This window comes from Arvicanthis niloticus, chromosome 22 (genome assembly GCF_011762505.2).
Source record: "Arvicanthis niloticus isolate mArvNil1 chromosome 22, mArvNil1.pat.X, whole genome shotgun sequence".
In the NCBI taxonomy this organism is placed as follows: Eukaryota; Metazoa; Chordata; class Mammalia; order Rodentia; family Muridae; genus Arvicanthis; species Arvicanthis niloticus.
The window spans coordinates 13,279,674-13,294,424 of record NC_133429.1 but is presented as its reverse complement, the minus strand read 5'-3'; the positions used below and the strand labels follow the sequence as shown (position 1 = coordinate 13,294,424).

At 40.7% G+C, this 14,751-nt stretch overlaps 1 protein-coding gene across 5 annotated transcripts in view; it reads left to right on the top strand.

Annotated features, from left to right (window-relative positions):
* The window catches only part of Nr1h4 (nuclear receptor subfamily 1 group H member 4), a 79,353-nt gene that overhangs the window by 48,034 nt on the left and 16,568 nt on the right, over positions 1–14,751 (top strand). For 3 of the 5 annotated variants that reach the window (XM_076919941.1, XM_076919942.1, XM_076919939.1), the window contains 5 exons: positions 1,680–1,832; positions 4,328–4,461; positions 8,525–8,623; positions 8,951–9,050; positions 12,859–13,005. In XM_076919941.1, coding sequence (XP_076776056.1) covers positions 1,680–1,832; positions 4,328–4,461; positions 8,525–8,623; positions 8,951–9,050; positions 12,859–13,005 — 633 coding nt within the window. The remainder of the gene's footprint in view (positions 1–1,679; positions 1,833–4,327; positions 4,462–8,524; positions 8,624–8,950; positions 9,051–12,858; positions 13,006–14,751) is intronic. The other 2 variants (XM_076919943.1, XM_076919940.1) reach the window with 1 other exon arrangement.

Here is a 14,751-nt window from a genome sequence, read left to right as displayed (position 1 = left end):
AGAATTGAAACAGCTTTGTTCTCATCAAGGAAGTGTGACTGAAAGTAGCCCAGTGACAGGAAGGGAAGAGCCCAAGCCAAGAGAGAAAGTGTCAGTTTTGAAAACTTGCCACATACTACACCCAGTTTATAAAAACAAAATGGTGCCACTTCATCCACAGTGGCTACATCCTAAGATACTCAGTGTAGGCATCAAATTGTGAGTCACATACATAGCTATACAGACATGAGTTAGGCACAGGAACGCTGTCAGTAATAATCAATGACAGAAAAGAAATATTTGAATGACATGCAATAGAATTTGTTGCACAAATGAGATCTCTCAAATGCCACCGGGTGAGTAATCAGAACAACATGAATTTGCTGACTAAAGGGATGATTTTTATTCCTGGGTGAGGCTGCAAGAAACACACACACACACACACACACACATCCTGTTCGTCACACTATTCAGAAACGTGTAATTTCAAATTTTGCGAGGGACTTATTTCTGGACTTTTCCATTAGTATCTTTGAACCATGCTTTACCGCACATGTCATCGAAACCTCAGAAAGTGTAAAACCTCAGAAGTGTGTAAACTTCTGTACCAAACAAGTATTAGTTTCTCTGTTAACTTCTCTTGCTTCCCAAATACATATCCCCACTTACTGCCACACCAACCCTGGAATTATTGGAATCTATGGTTAACTATTTGGAGAACAAACAGATGAGAGACATAACAGAGGAAGGGTCACATTCCCTTCCGGACTTTAGGCATCTTACCTGAGCTGGCTGCAGCTGGACTGTTTTTCTCTGAGGAGATACTGCATTTTAAATCACACTTGGCATTTTTATGGTTAGGCAAGGCAGTCGTAGTAAGCGCTGAAAAACTCAAACCTTGAATACAACCTTCTTCCTAACTACCTGGTAAGCAATACTTACTGCCTCACGTTCAAAGGTTTTTTTTTTTTTTTTTTTTTTTTTTGGATTATTTTATTTCATTTTGTGTGCTGTATGAGAGTTTTGTCTGCATGGTTGTGTGTGTGTACTGTCTGCATGCCTGTGTTCACGGAAGTCAAAAGGTGTTGGATTCCCAGAACTGGAGTTATCTGTGGTTGTAAACCACCAAGTGGGTTTGGAGAACCCAACAGTTTCCTCCACAAGAGCACGGGGTGCTCTTGATTACAGAGCCAAATCTCTAACCCCATCACTTGCTATATTACCCATTCCCTGCATGGGTCCTACCCCAGCACAGCATCCAGCGGTATCCACACAAACTCCACTCTTCCCTTGTTTGGTTATTTGCATACATTTGCATTTGTTCAACCTTTAAACTCTGGAAGGGCAGGGATGGATTGTTTGCCTTTATAGCTCCCGCAAGTAGGCATGTAGCACTTACTGGCCCATAATTGTCCCCCAATAAAGATAAATGAAAGTAATATATTCTTTAAAAAAATAAAACTGATGTTTCTTTTTCCCTAAGAGAGTCCCTAATTTCCACTTGTTATTGTTCTAGAGAGATAAATTTAAAACTGCTCCCTTTTCCGTGACAGCGCATGGCAAAGCGTCCATTGCTACATCCCCATGGCTCAAGGCTCATCAGGATGATTCCTCAATTGTTCCTGAGAACTCTGAATCCACATATATATCCTGAAAACTTGTTAGGGCTCTTCTTACAGTTTCCAGTGTTTCTCCCACAGGTTTCTTCCGAAGAAGCATTACCAAAAACGCCGTGTACAAGTGTAAGAACGGAGGCAACTGCGTGATGGACATGTACATGCGACGAAAGTGCCAAGAGTGCCGGCTAAGGAAGTGCAGAGAGATGGGGATGCTGGCTGAATGTATGTATACAGGTATCCACCTCAAGCAATTAAACTCCGTAAAACCTCCGAAGGAGGCAGGCGCCAGGTAACTCAGACCACCCTGGTCAAAGATCTGCCGATCTGCCTGCCGAGCCAGCTCTACCAGGCCCTCTTTGTTCTTTGAGCAGGATGCTGGAGCTCTGGCTTCCTTAAACTGCCATCAGAAGAGCAACTTATTTCTCTGAAAGAAATGACTGGAGTTTGGGGGGAGGTTATGTTTTCCTTTGTTGCGAAGACTTTTATAGAAGGAGTGATGTTGTCATTATGGAAATAACTTGCTTTAATGAGCTATGTCGGACAGCATTCTGAGAGGTTCATCTAAATTTGATTTTAACACACTCCTCATTTACTGCTTAATTACCATAAAAACCCATAGCGGTCGGACAGGAACTGCCTGTGAGCTATCTAAATAGGTTTTTAAACTAAGTCATTTTTATTAAGAATCCACCTCCCCTTGGTGCAGCTGTGAGCCAATTTGTATAGGTTTACACAGGAAATTAACGACCCCCGAGTTTTAATATAATTTTGTCCTTCGATCTGATAAGGGGACACTGGCTCTATGAGGAACCACCGCCTTCATCAGAAATTAGAATGCATGTTAGTATAACATTATTAATTTTTCATCCTCCAGCCCGCTCAGATTTAGAGATATGCCTCTTTCCTCCGACGAACAAACCGACAAACAGATGTCACCAAGGGGATGACAACATTCAGGGAGGGAACGCCACAGGAAATAAAAGCCCGGGGAAGGTGACTCTAGCTCCATTGTTCCCGAACTGTGCGGGTGACTGGGATGCTCCCGGAGAAACAATGTGTTCAGGAGGGAGAAAAACTGGTCTGTGTAAATAAATAATCCATCCCTGGATGGATGAAAGTTTTATACAGGCTGATCACAATCGCAGTTTAGCAAACACGAAATAAGAACCTGGCCAGGGGCAGCGGCTGCAACCCAATCTTGTGGTGGTCATCCTTTGACACTGGGCGGTTCATGTTGCTCATTACTTAAATATGAACTTGCTGCATCTGAGCCCATTTGGTAAGAGACCCTCCCCACAAAAGTCTGTAGGTTTATTTATAAGCACAAGCATCTCCCCGTCAGGGATGTAGCTGTTTCATGAGTCTTTTGCACAGTATACCTCCTGGAGCTTTGTTTCATCATCGCAGAGAGAAGGACAAAGAAATCCAAAAATTATGGAAGGTGGTTCTGCGTTACCTGTTAAAGCTCAATGCATAATCAATGATGACTACAAGCTTACAAAAAAAAAAAAAAAATCAGACACTTTGTGTTAGTTGGGTTTCTATCGATATCTAAAAATACCTGAGAGAGTTCTTAAGAGAAAACATTCGTTTCGGCTCATACATTTTAGAAGTTTTCCACAGTGTTTAAGCTTCTGCAGGGCAAAGATGAGGAGCTGATGTCATAGTACAAAGCTTATACCTTGTGGCCTGGAAGAAAAAGGGACTGAGGAAGAAGCTGGGGTCCCACAGTCCCATCTGAGTGCATATCGCCAATGACCCGCAGATCTGGCCCGCTCCTCATGGCCCCGCCACCTCCCAATAGCACACTAGAGACTTTGTCTTTAACTTGGGAACTAAACAATGGCTGGCATTCCTTAAGTAGTGTAACCTTTTTATTTTTAATTAATTTGCATAGATTAAAAAAAAAACCAAAAACTAAAAAAAAAAAATTTGCATAGATTAGTAGGGTTTATTTTCTTTCTACAGGGTTTTATGTTGGTTTTGCTCAACAAGTTTAATATAAAACTGAATATGCTTTTTATTCAACAGTATTAATATAGGTGAAAATAATTGATTGTTTGAAAGTAATTGTATGCTTTGAAGGCAGCTTCCCTGGTCTCCTAGACCAGGAACACAGAGTGTGTCATTTGCAATACCATTGACTAAACACCTTGTGCTTTGTGTGACCTTTACCATCACAAATTATTTATATATTAAGCCCAGGTTTTTATTTTAATACCTAATCATACCTATGCAAAACTCCGTGGCAAATATTTGTGTTTCACAAATGAAGAAGCACACACACACACACACACACACACACACACAGTCAAATGCCTCACTCAAAATCAAATCTTAAAAAAAAATTGGTTTTTTAATTTTTCCTTAAGATTTATTTTTTTGTCTAAGTGTATGTGTTTGTGTGGATGTGTATCATATATGCAGGGTACCTGAGAAGGCCAGGAAAGGGCATGGGACCCCTGGAACTGGAATCACAGGTGATTTTTGAAGCATCCCACACATGTGGTGTGGGTGCTGGGAACCAACCTCCTCCAGTCTTCTGCAAGAGCAGCAACTACTCTTAACCACAAAGCCATCCCTCCGTCGGGCCTTCTCCTTTTAAATGCCAGATGAGCTAAAATCAACTCTGCTGATCACCTGAGCTGCTCACCTAACCGCTGCTTCAAAGACCACACACCCAACAGAATTTTCTATCCTTATTTTCTTTCTTCCTTTCCCCCCCACAGGTTTGTTAACTGAAATTCAATGTAAATCTAAACGGCTAAGGAAAAATGTGAAGCAGCATGCAGATCAGACTGTGAATGAGGACAGTGAAGGGCGTGACATGCGGCAAGTGACCTCCACAACCAAGTCATGCAGGGTAACAGTGAGATGGCGCGGGCAAAGCCAGCAGCGAATGGGCTTCTGGGATGGCGCGGGCAAAGCCAGTGGCGAATGGGCTTCTGGGAGCCTATCAGTCTGGCTGGGAGGTTATCAGATTAGAACCTCAGCTACAGCCAAATTTTCATCTCAGTTGTGCCCTGGAATGGACTCCTCCTTTTCTTTTGAATCAAGAGGGAAATGAATGCTTTTGATGTTCAATTTTAAATAACAGCAGTGTTATAGGGTAGAAAGTGAAGATTCTCCCTGGGCTGCTTACGACCTAATGGCTGCCAGTGGGAATGATTTAGTCTTCATGATGGAGTTTTCCACTTGAGGTTTTTTTCTGAGACAGGATCTCCCTGTGTAGCCATGGCTGGCTTGGAACACATTATTTAGACCAGGATAGCCTCAAAGTCACAGAGATCCACCTCCCTCTGCCTTCTAAGTGCTATAACTTGCCTCCAGAATTCTGGAATTAAAAGCGTGCAGTGCCATGCCTAGGCTCCGCGTGAGTTTTTGATGACCATATATCCCAATTTCTCACCCCTACTGTTGCCCTTGAGAAAGAAAGTTCCAACTTGGGAAGTCTAGATCCTGTAGAGGCTGTGGGTTGGTCCTCATCAGCTGGGTAAACAGGATACCATACATCTGTGAACCAATTAAAAAAACCCTTTTTATTGAATCAAAAAAAATCTCTTATGAAATCCATTGGATAACTAAAGTAGGAATGAGGGAACTGCATCTGGGCTGGTTAGACACCCATGCAATGGTAAGTCACAGAACATCTGGAAGAATTCTTATCTTCCATTGAAAGCCAACAAGCCAAGATCTCCGAGCTAGACCTTTGGCCTTATTTATTTGGCAAGGAGAACTTCCTCCATTGTTAGGTTTTTAATCTTGTTTGTACTGATTTCAGGAAAACTAATCTTATGAAAAAGGATTATTCTGCTACAAGGCCTCATCAGTAACGCTTTGGTATAAGAAAGAAAAAACAAAGGAAAGAAAGAAAGAAAGAAAAAAGTTAATGCAACACTTTATATTTCTATTTATAGAGTAGAAAGTAGAGAGTGAAGATTCTGTGAGGAGGGACAGGGATGTCTGGGATTTGAGTTGGGCAGACCAATGACTGTGGGCTCAGCAGACTTTTTTTCTATAACATGCTACATACATAGGACTTTAGGTGTTGGCCACATGCTCTCTTTGACAACCATGTAACTGCCATTTTAACTCAAGAGGAGCACAGACAAAATACCTGGAAAGGAGCATGGCCACATTCCATTAAAACGTTATATTTACACTGGTGGATGTGGTCCATAGGCCACAGTTTGCCACCCTTGAATACAGATGAGTATTGATGGATGGATTCTCCACTTAACACACAGGAAGCCTTTAGAAGCTATGATTTAACCTTGAAATTCTACTGACCTTCAATGCTACTGTGCTCAATGGCCCCTATATTCGAATTACTATATACTCCCGTGAGATGTTTGAGGAGAGTATTCCCTTTTGAGAAAGAAATTAGGGAAATGACACCCTTCACAATAGTCAGAAATAACATAAAATATCTTGATGTGAATCTAACCAAGCAAGTGAAAGATCTGTATGACAAGAACTTTAAGTTTCTGAAGAAAGAAATCGAAGAAGAGCTCAGAAGATGGAAAGATCTCCCATGCTCATGGATTGACAGGATTAATATAGTAAAAAAAAAAAATGACCATCTTGCCAAAAGCAATCTACAGATTCAATGCAATACCCATCAAAATTCCAAATCAATTCTTTATAGAGATACAAAGAACAATTTGCAAATTCATTTGAAATAACAACAACAACAACAAAAACCCCAGGATATCAAGAACTATTCTCAACAAAAAAGAACTCTGGGGGAATCACCAGCCCTTAAACTGTACTACAGAGCAGTAGTGATAAAACTGCATGGTATTGGTACAGAGACAGGCAGGAAGATCACTGGAATAGAATTGAAGATCCAGAAATGAACCCACACACCTATGGTCACTTGGTCTTTGACAAAGGAGCTAAAACCATCCAGTGGAAAACGGACAGCATTTTCAGCAAATGGTGCTGGTTCAACTGGAGGTCAACATGTAGAAGAATGCAAATTGATCCATTCTGATCCCCTTGTACAAAGCTCAAGTCCAAGTGGATAAAGGACCTTCACATAAAACCAGATACACTGACACTAATAGAAGAGAAGGTGGGGAAGACCCTTGAATACTTAGGCACAGGGGAAAAGTTCCTGAACAGAACACCAATGGCTTATGCTCTAAGATCAAGAATTGACAAACGGGACCTCATAAAACTGCAAAGCTTCTGTAAGGCAAAGGACACTGTCAATAGGACAAAACAGCAACCAACAGATTTGGAAAAGATCTTTACAAATGCTACATCTGTTAGAGGGCTAATATCCAATATATACAAAGAACTCAGGAAGTTAGACTCCAGACAACCAAAAAACCCTATTAAAAAATGGGATACAGAGCTAAACAAAGAATTCTCAACTGAGGAAACTCGAACGGCTGAGAAGCACCTAAAGAGATGTTCAACATCCTTAGTTATCAGGGAAATGCAAATCTAAACAACCCTGAGGTTCCACCCCACACCAGTCAGAATGGCTAAGATCAAAAACTCGGGTGATAGCAGATGCTGGCAAGGATGTGGAGAAAGAGGAACACTCCTCCATTGTTAGTGGGATTGCAAGCTGGGACAACCACTCTGGAAATCAGTCTGGCGGTTCCTCAGAAAATTGGACATAGAATTACCTGAGGATCTAGCTATACCACTCCTGAGCATATACCCAGAAGATGCTCCAACATATAACAAATACATATGCTCCACTATGTTCATAGCAGCCAGAAGCTGAAAAAAATCCAGATGTCCTTCAACAGAGCAGTGGATACAAAAAAATGTGGTATATTTACACAATTGAATATTACTCAGCTATTAAAAACAATGAATTCAAGAAATTCTTAGGTAAATGGATGGAACTAGAAAATATCATCCTGAGTGAGGTAACCCAATCACAAAAAAACACACATGGTATTCACTCACTGATAATTGGATATTAGCCCAGAAACTTGAAATATACAAGATTCAACTCACAGACCACATGAAGCTCATGAAGAAGGAAGACTAAGTGTGGGTGCTTCGGTCCTTCTTAGAGAAAGTAACAAAATACTCAAGGGAGCAAATATGGAGACAAAGTGTGGGACAGAAACTGAAGAAGGGGCCGTCTGGAGACCATTCCACCTGGATATCCATCCCATGTGCAGTCACCAAAGGTAGACACTGATGTGGATGTCAGGAAGTACATGCTGACAGGAGCCTGACATAGCTCTCTCCTTAGAGGTCTGCCAGAGTCTGACATATTTAGAGGCGGATGCTCACAGCTAACCACTGAACTGACCAAGGGGTTCCCAATGGAGGAGTTAGAGAGAAGACTGAAGGAGCTGAAAGGGTTTGTGGCCCAATGAGGAGAGCAACAATACCAATCAACCAGAGCTCCCCAGGGTCTAAACCACCAGCCTGGGAGGACATAGGGAGGGACCCATGGCTCCAGCTATAGATGTAGGGGAGGATGGCCTTGTCAAGCATAGGTGGAAGAAGAAATCTTTGGTCCCATGAAGACTAAATGCCAAGTGTGGGGGAATTTGAGGGTGGGGAGGTGGGAGTTGTGGGGATAGGTGGGAGCACATCCTCATAGAAGCAGAAGGAGGGGGGATGGGATAGGGGGCTCCTGGGTGGCGGGGGGGGGGGCCGCGGGTATGGGGTAAGGGGATAACATCTGAAATGTAAATAAAACATCCAATAAAAATAAATTAAATTTAAAAAAGAAAGAAAGAAAAAGAGCAAGTAGAAATAACTTTAGGGAAGCATGTTACTGCTTGTGTCAGGACCTAGAGAAACCTATCCCCCACTATGTGAAAGGTCACAGCTCTTGGGGCTTTGGAAATTCCTCCGTTATTAGTTTGTTTCAGATAAGTGCACATACTGGAATATGTCTTTAGCCGCCCTCCTTAACATCTTTCATTTTCTTGCCAGTGTAGGAGAAAACTGAACTCACTGTAGACCAGCAGACCCTCCTGGATTATATTATGGATTCATACAGTAAACAGAGAATGCCTCAGGAAATCACAAATAAAATCGTATGTACTCTATCTGAAAATACACTTGTTTAAAGTTAGCATTTTTTTGTGGCCTTTTACTACCTTTTAAGATGGGATTTATATGTAAATGTGTTATTCAAAGTGATTGTTTTCTGAGACTTTCAAGTTATATGTCCAAACTCTTATCACCATTAAGCAATTGCAAAAGAAGTCTCAGATCTATCTTGTAAATTGTAATGGTTTTCCAAATATGACCTGTATCTTTAAATTTCATTATTCAAGTCTGGTTTTTGCCCTTTAATAATTTTATGTTGGGTTATTTTTTCCTGTCTACTTATTAATCATTTACTTTTTCTTAAAATTTAGTTAAAAGAAGAATTTAGTGCAGAAGAAAATTTTCTCATATTAACAGAAATGGCTACCAGTCATGTACAGATTCTCGTAGAATTCACAAAAAAGCTTCCAGGTATTTTTTTTTTTAATAATAAAAATTAATGTTCTTGAAATGTGTAAAATGTGCCATTATAATATTAATCACTCTGTGTACAATATTTTATTTTAGTTCATAAGGCATTCTTATGTGATCAGATCTATCGCCAGGATTTCTTTCGCTAGGTGTTTTTCCATTAGCAATGACTCTACTACATTGTACAGTTTTCTGTGACATTGAAGAGATTCAAGTCACTTTAATGTTTCTAATTACTACAGACATATGAAGTTAGAGGCAGAAAACATACTAAGAATCATCCATAATCATCCGTCCTAAGTTCAATTACTAGAATTCTTGCCTAATAGTCATGAAGTTCTGAGTTTGATCCATAGCACTGTGTAAACCGGACCTGATAGTTTGTGCTTATAAATTCTGTCACTTAGAAGGCAGAGGAAGGAGAAACTGAAGTTCATGGTCATCTTTGGGTGCCTTTGAGACCCACCTGGTATACATTACATACCTGGTATACATTAAATACTGTTTTTAAAAACAACAACAACAACAAAAAACTTCCAAATTCATAGGTCAGAATTTAGACTTGGCAAAGTTGTCATTTATCTGTTATTCAGTAAGCAGTGGTTGATGTCATTCAAGTACATGGCTGTTCTCTTCAAGAAGGGTAGTTAAAGGGTACACACACACACACACACACACACACACACACACACAGAGGCCAAAGACATGGATCTGATGTTGGATCTCCAGTACACATGTAAGCAGCCATGAATGGTGTTATGCTTCTGCAGTGCCAGCACTGGAGAGGCAAAGACAGAAGGATCCCCCAGGACTTGCTGACCAGCCAGGCTAGCTGAAACAGTGAGGTCCAGAGTCAGTGAGTCTGTTTCAAAAAATAAAATGGAGAATGTTTGATGACATAGCTACTCAGTGTTGACCTCTGACCTTCACAAAGCCACACTCACATTCGTAGGTACACACACAATTAAAAATGCACACAGGAACATATATGCCACCCCCACACACACACACACAGTATGGGAAACAAAATTCAATGTGGCTATAGAATCATGTCTTTCGCATGTTCTTTGGTTAGGTAGTAAGGCAAATTGGCACTAGGTGGTGAGGACCTAATTAAGGATTGCAGCCATTGCCTCCTGGGTGGTAAAGAGGTTTTAGGAAATGATTACATTTTTGTTGCAGATAGATGGCTTTATCGGGTTTATGAGGTGAGCTTGGATGGGAAAAGACAGGAAGCAGGGGGATCTGTTTCTATGCTACCCCTCAAGTCTAGGGAAGAAGGCTCAAAGTAAGGCGCTAAGAGTAGAAGAGAAAAGAGGAAGAGTGGATGATGGATTCAAAAATCCATGCAGGTTGTGTATAAGGTACAGAGAAGGGCTGCGTCCTGATGTGCTGAGCCCATGAACTTCTCCACTAAAGAAACGGAAGTGCCAAGCCACATTTCCCAGCACGCATTATCCGTGTATCTGTGTCGTCTGAGCTCTCGAAGAAGTGATTTAGATTGTTTCAGTGGGAAAAAAAAATGAACAAAGTTAGCCTGGGCTACCTAATGAAATTTGTCTCAAGAGAATTTGAAAATATTAGTGCATTTACAATTTCATAGCTCCGAGTGTAAGAAATACCTTCAGCAGCAGCATAGCACTCATTAAATCTCAGACAATAGCTTCTGACGTAGGTTTTAATTAGACCTGCTCATCTGACTTCTTTTTACCAGCACTGTGCTATTCTTTATTAAATGTGTCACAGACAGACACTAGCCTAACAAAACTCAAAGGATGCGGAAAGTTCTCGCTGCCATTGAAACTTTTAATATTCTCCTGCTTCTCTACCAACAATGAAAGAGAAGCTTAATTTGTTATATGCTAATTAAGGTGACACCAATCTAGATTGAAAACCAAGATCACCCAAAAATAAAAACCATGGGGAGAAGAAACGAAAAAGGTAGAGGGGGATGGGATTCTAAAAACTCCATGAAGATTTTTTTTTTTTTTTTTTCAGTTCAAACGGTCAGTTTCTTTTGATCTGCAAAAGAATGAGTGACCAGATGCAAGTGGAAATGTCTCAACTCCTCCTCATTCCCTGTCCCTGGTTCCAAAGGGAGGGTAGGATGCGTGTGTGTCCAATGTGTAAAGTCAGGGAGGAGAATATAAGGTCTTAAAACACAGACAGAAACAATAGACAAAAGGCTCTGTCAATCATTTCCCCCTAACTGCAACTATAGAGATAATATTACAAATATCAGCAATGGTAGTATAGCTCCAATATTGAAAGGGATTATGGGAAATTCTGCTATCCATTTAGTACATCCTTTCTCAGTTACTGTCCAGAGTGCTGGAGACCCAGTAAGGCAAAGGCAGGGTCCTGCCAGCAGTGACTTTTCTGTTACGCAGGGCCTTTTAAAGGCCGGACTGACCTCAAACATGTGGTATCATTAGAAGAAGACCTTGAATTTCTGGTCTCCATGCTTTTACCTAATGAGTATTGAGATTATCAGCGTATCCAATTTCACATGGTGCTAGGGAGGGATTGGAACCCAGGGATTCTAGCAGGCTTAGACAATCACCTTACCAACTGAGCTGTCTCCAACCCTGATAGTGACTGTTAATCCTTAGTGTTATTCTCTTTGAATGGCCATTGGTGTTTAACACTCTCCTAATTCATTAGACACTGATGACCTCCCGTGTGTGTGTGTGTGTGTGTGTGTGTGTGTGTGTATACATACAAAATATTGTGGATTTTTTTTATCATTCGTTTATTTTTTTCATTCTGCTGCCCAACAAGTAATATCAGGCACCTATCATGCACCAGGCATTGAGGGTACAAAAGTGATGTAGTCAGTACCTGTTCTAAAAAGCTTATATTCCTACATAGATAGTGGCTAATTCATAAGCATGAACCCATTGTCTCCTGACAGGTAGTGGTACATTCTGTGGGCAGACATGAAGCAGGTGGCATCTAATGAGAATGAGAGCTTGGAGCTTTACGAGGGATGAGCTTGCAGTAGATAACTGATGCCTGTTGGGGTGTGTTGGGGTGGGGGGCGGGGTACGGGGATAACAAGGAAGAACATCCATCTTTGGGACAATTGCGCACTTCCAGATCTCAGGAGAGCCATGGCCTCAGGAGAGAGCAGGGTGGGGGATGGGCAGGACATCAGAGCCATTGCTGGAGGTTGTGCTCTAAAAGCCTGGATGAGGAATGCCTTCCAGATGACGGTTGTCTTCCTTGAAAAGAATAGTTCTCCCTCAGTTTTGTTTCCCCCACGCTGCAGGGTGCAGACCTTAGCCCAGAAATCATACCTCAAGATGACACAAATCATCTTGGGAGATATTTACTCATTCTCTACATTCTGACTAAGCCTCACGGGTCAGCCCGATATTCTCGCTCTGAGGGCTTTTATTTTCTGAGTTGACCCTGCGTGCCAGATATGCTCAGAATAATGGCTCAGAGAGACTCTGCCTACATCCAGTTTCTGAGGGCTGCTTCATCGGAGTCAGCAGATTTCTACAGTTACGCATGAGCTTGCTGTGCATTTGGCATCTCTTTTCACTGCATTTCTTCAGTAAGCCTGACTCAGTGCAGACAAAAAGTCAAGCGTCTCATTAGGGGTCCAACAGGAATCCAGTTGACTCCACTTAAAGACCTACTGTGAAACAACTACACTATCAGTTGATGGGAAGGCTTTATCAGTGTGGACGGTCCAATGATGAAATCTTATAGTATGCACACAATTGAATCCTATATAATAAACAGTGTGCTATATTGTTGGGCAAACACGACTCCTTGACCTGTTTGATTATCATCATAGGGTTTCAGACATTGGACCATGAAGATCAGATTGCTTTGCTCAAAGGGTCGGCAGTTGAGGCCATGTTTCTTCGTTCAGCGGAGATTTTCAATAAGAAACTTCCCGCTGGACATGCAGACCTGTTGGAAGAAAGAATTCGAAAGAGTGGTAAGTGACGTAGTTAAAGAGTTTGTTAATCTAAGTAAAAATTGGCTTTCAAACCATGAAGATGAGCCCTAACCAACCAGGCAACATCACGTGACCATGCGCCTAGCATGAAGAACGGCTGTGAAAGATACAGGTTAAATAGGTGGGACTTTTGGAATCTTGGTTCAAAAATCCTCTTAATAACAGCAATATAGTCTTCTCTGAACTAAGATGAAGACTTTTGAAATGTTAAATTTTTCATTTGATTAAATGTGGTACAATGGAACTGGGTCTATCCAGTTCAGAAAAAAGATTCATTTATTCCTAACCTACAGGTATGAAAGACTAGTATCAAGCTATTATCCACCCTATTCAAAAGAAAATAAACAATTATAATCAGTACTCATATATATGTTCCAGATTTCAGATATGGTTCTGAATAACTTACATATGGTTTACTCAAAGACTGACATCATCTTATGAGATGGGTTCTATCATCACCCCTACTTTAAAGACAAGGAAGCCAAGACAGAACAGCTCAGGTCTCCAGAGACAAACAGAAGTCTGATCTCAGAAGCCATATGTTTTTAAATTTTTATTTACTTTGCAATTATTGGAACTGAGTGGAGTGTTTCATGTAATGGGCATCTGGCCTTCTACTGAGCTAAAGCTCCTATCCCCAGCTAGAAACCATACATTTAAATCAATATACTACACTACCCCTTAAGAGCCAAAGTGAAATCATACTACACATAATTCAGTGTAACTTATGGAGTAATACTGTGGTAGAAAATATCAAGATTTTCTAGGATAAATTTCCGTAAATTCTGTGCATTTTTTTCTTGTGGAAATCCTTAAAATAAGGTGTTTTTATTTTACTATGAAATTATGGATGGGTTGGGAAACGAAGGTAAATTACAAGAGATGTCACCTAAAGATCTTATTCTGTGACTGACTAGAACTTCTAAAACCAGTATTCTAGAACAGCAATCAGAAGGATTTATGTATTTGTATTATACACACACATGCACACACATATACATACATACATACATACATACATACATACATACATACATACTTCAAGATTATCTTTTTAAACTACCTTGTAATGCTTTCTTAGTTAATGCTTTCTTAGTTAAAAATCGACAGCTATTTTCAGGACCCTTGTTTACATTTCCCAAAACCCTAATGTATAGTTTCCATCATTAGGAGAGTTTAACAGTGCATACTTGTAAAACATACACTATCCTCATGGAGCCACGGATTTATTAGTTTACTGAGGATTTAGAGGGGAGGTGCTATGGCGAAGAGATTAATCAAACAGAATGCCCCTGCAAAATTTAAGGTCTTGTAAAGAGAGAGAACGCTATACAAATAAGATGAAGTCCAGTAAGATGGAGGAGCAGAGCTAGCTGAGAGGTGACCTCTAGGTGGGAAGCACCTAGTCTGGAAAGGTTATGTTAGCATTTGAACTGGGCCCTGAACAGTAATTTATCTGGATGCTTGGGGTGCACTTGTAGGATGGAAGGGCTAGTGTGGGTGAAGGATAAACACCAGACATCTTGACATTGAGGCTATTAGATTTAGGCTTACAAGAAAGTGAGCAGAGAGGATGGGAGTAAGACTAGATGGTGAAGAGCCTTGAATTTTGTTATTTTCTAAGTAATAGTGAGATGTTAAAGGTTTTGGAACAGAAAAGGACAAGTATGAAAACATATGTTTGCAAGTCTCCTTAGGATAAACCAGGATGGTAGACACCTACAA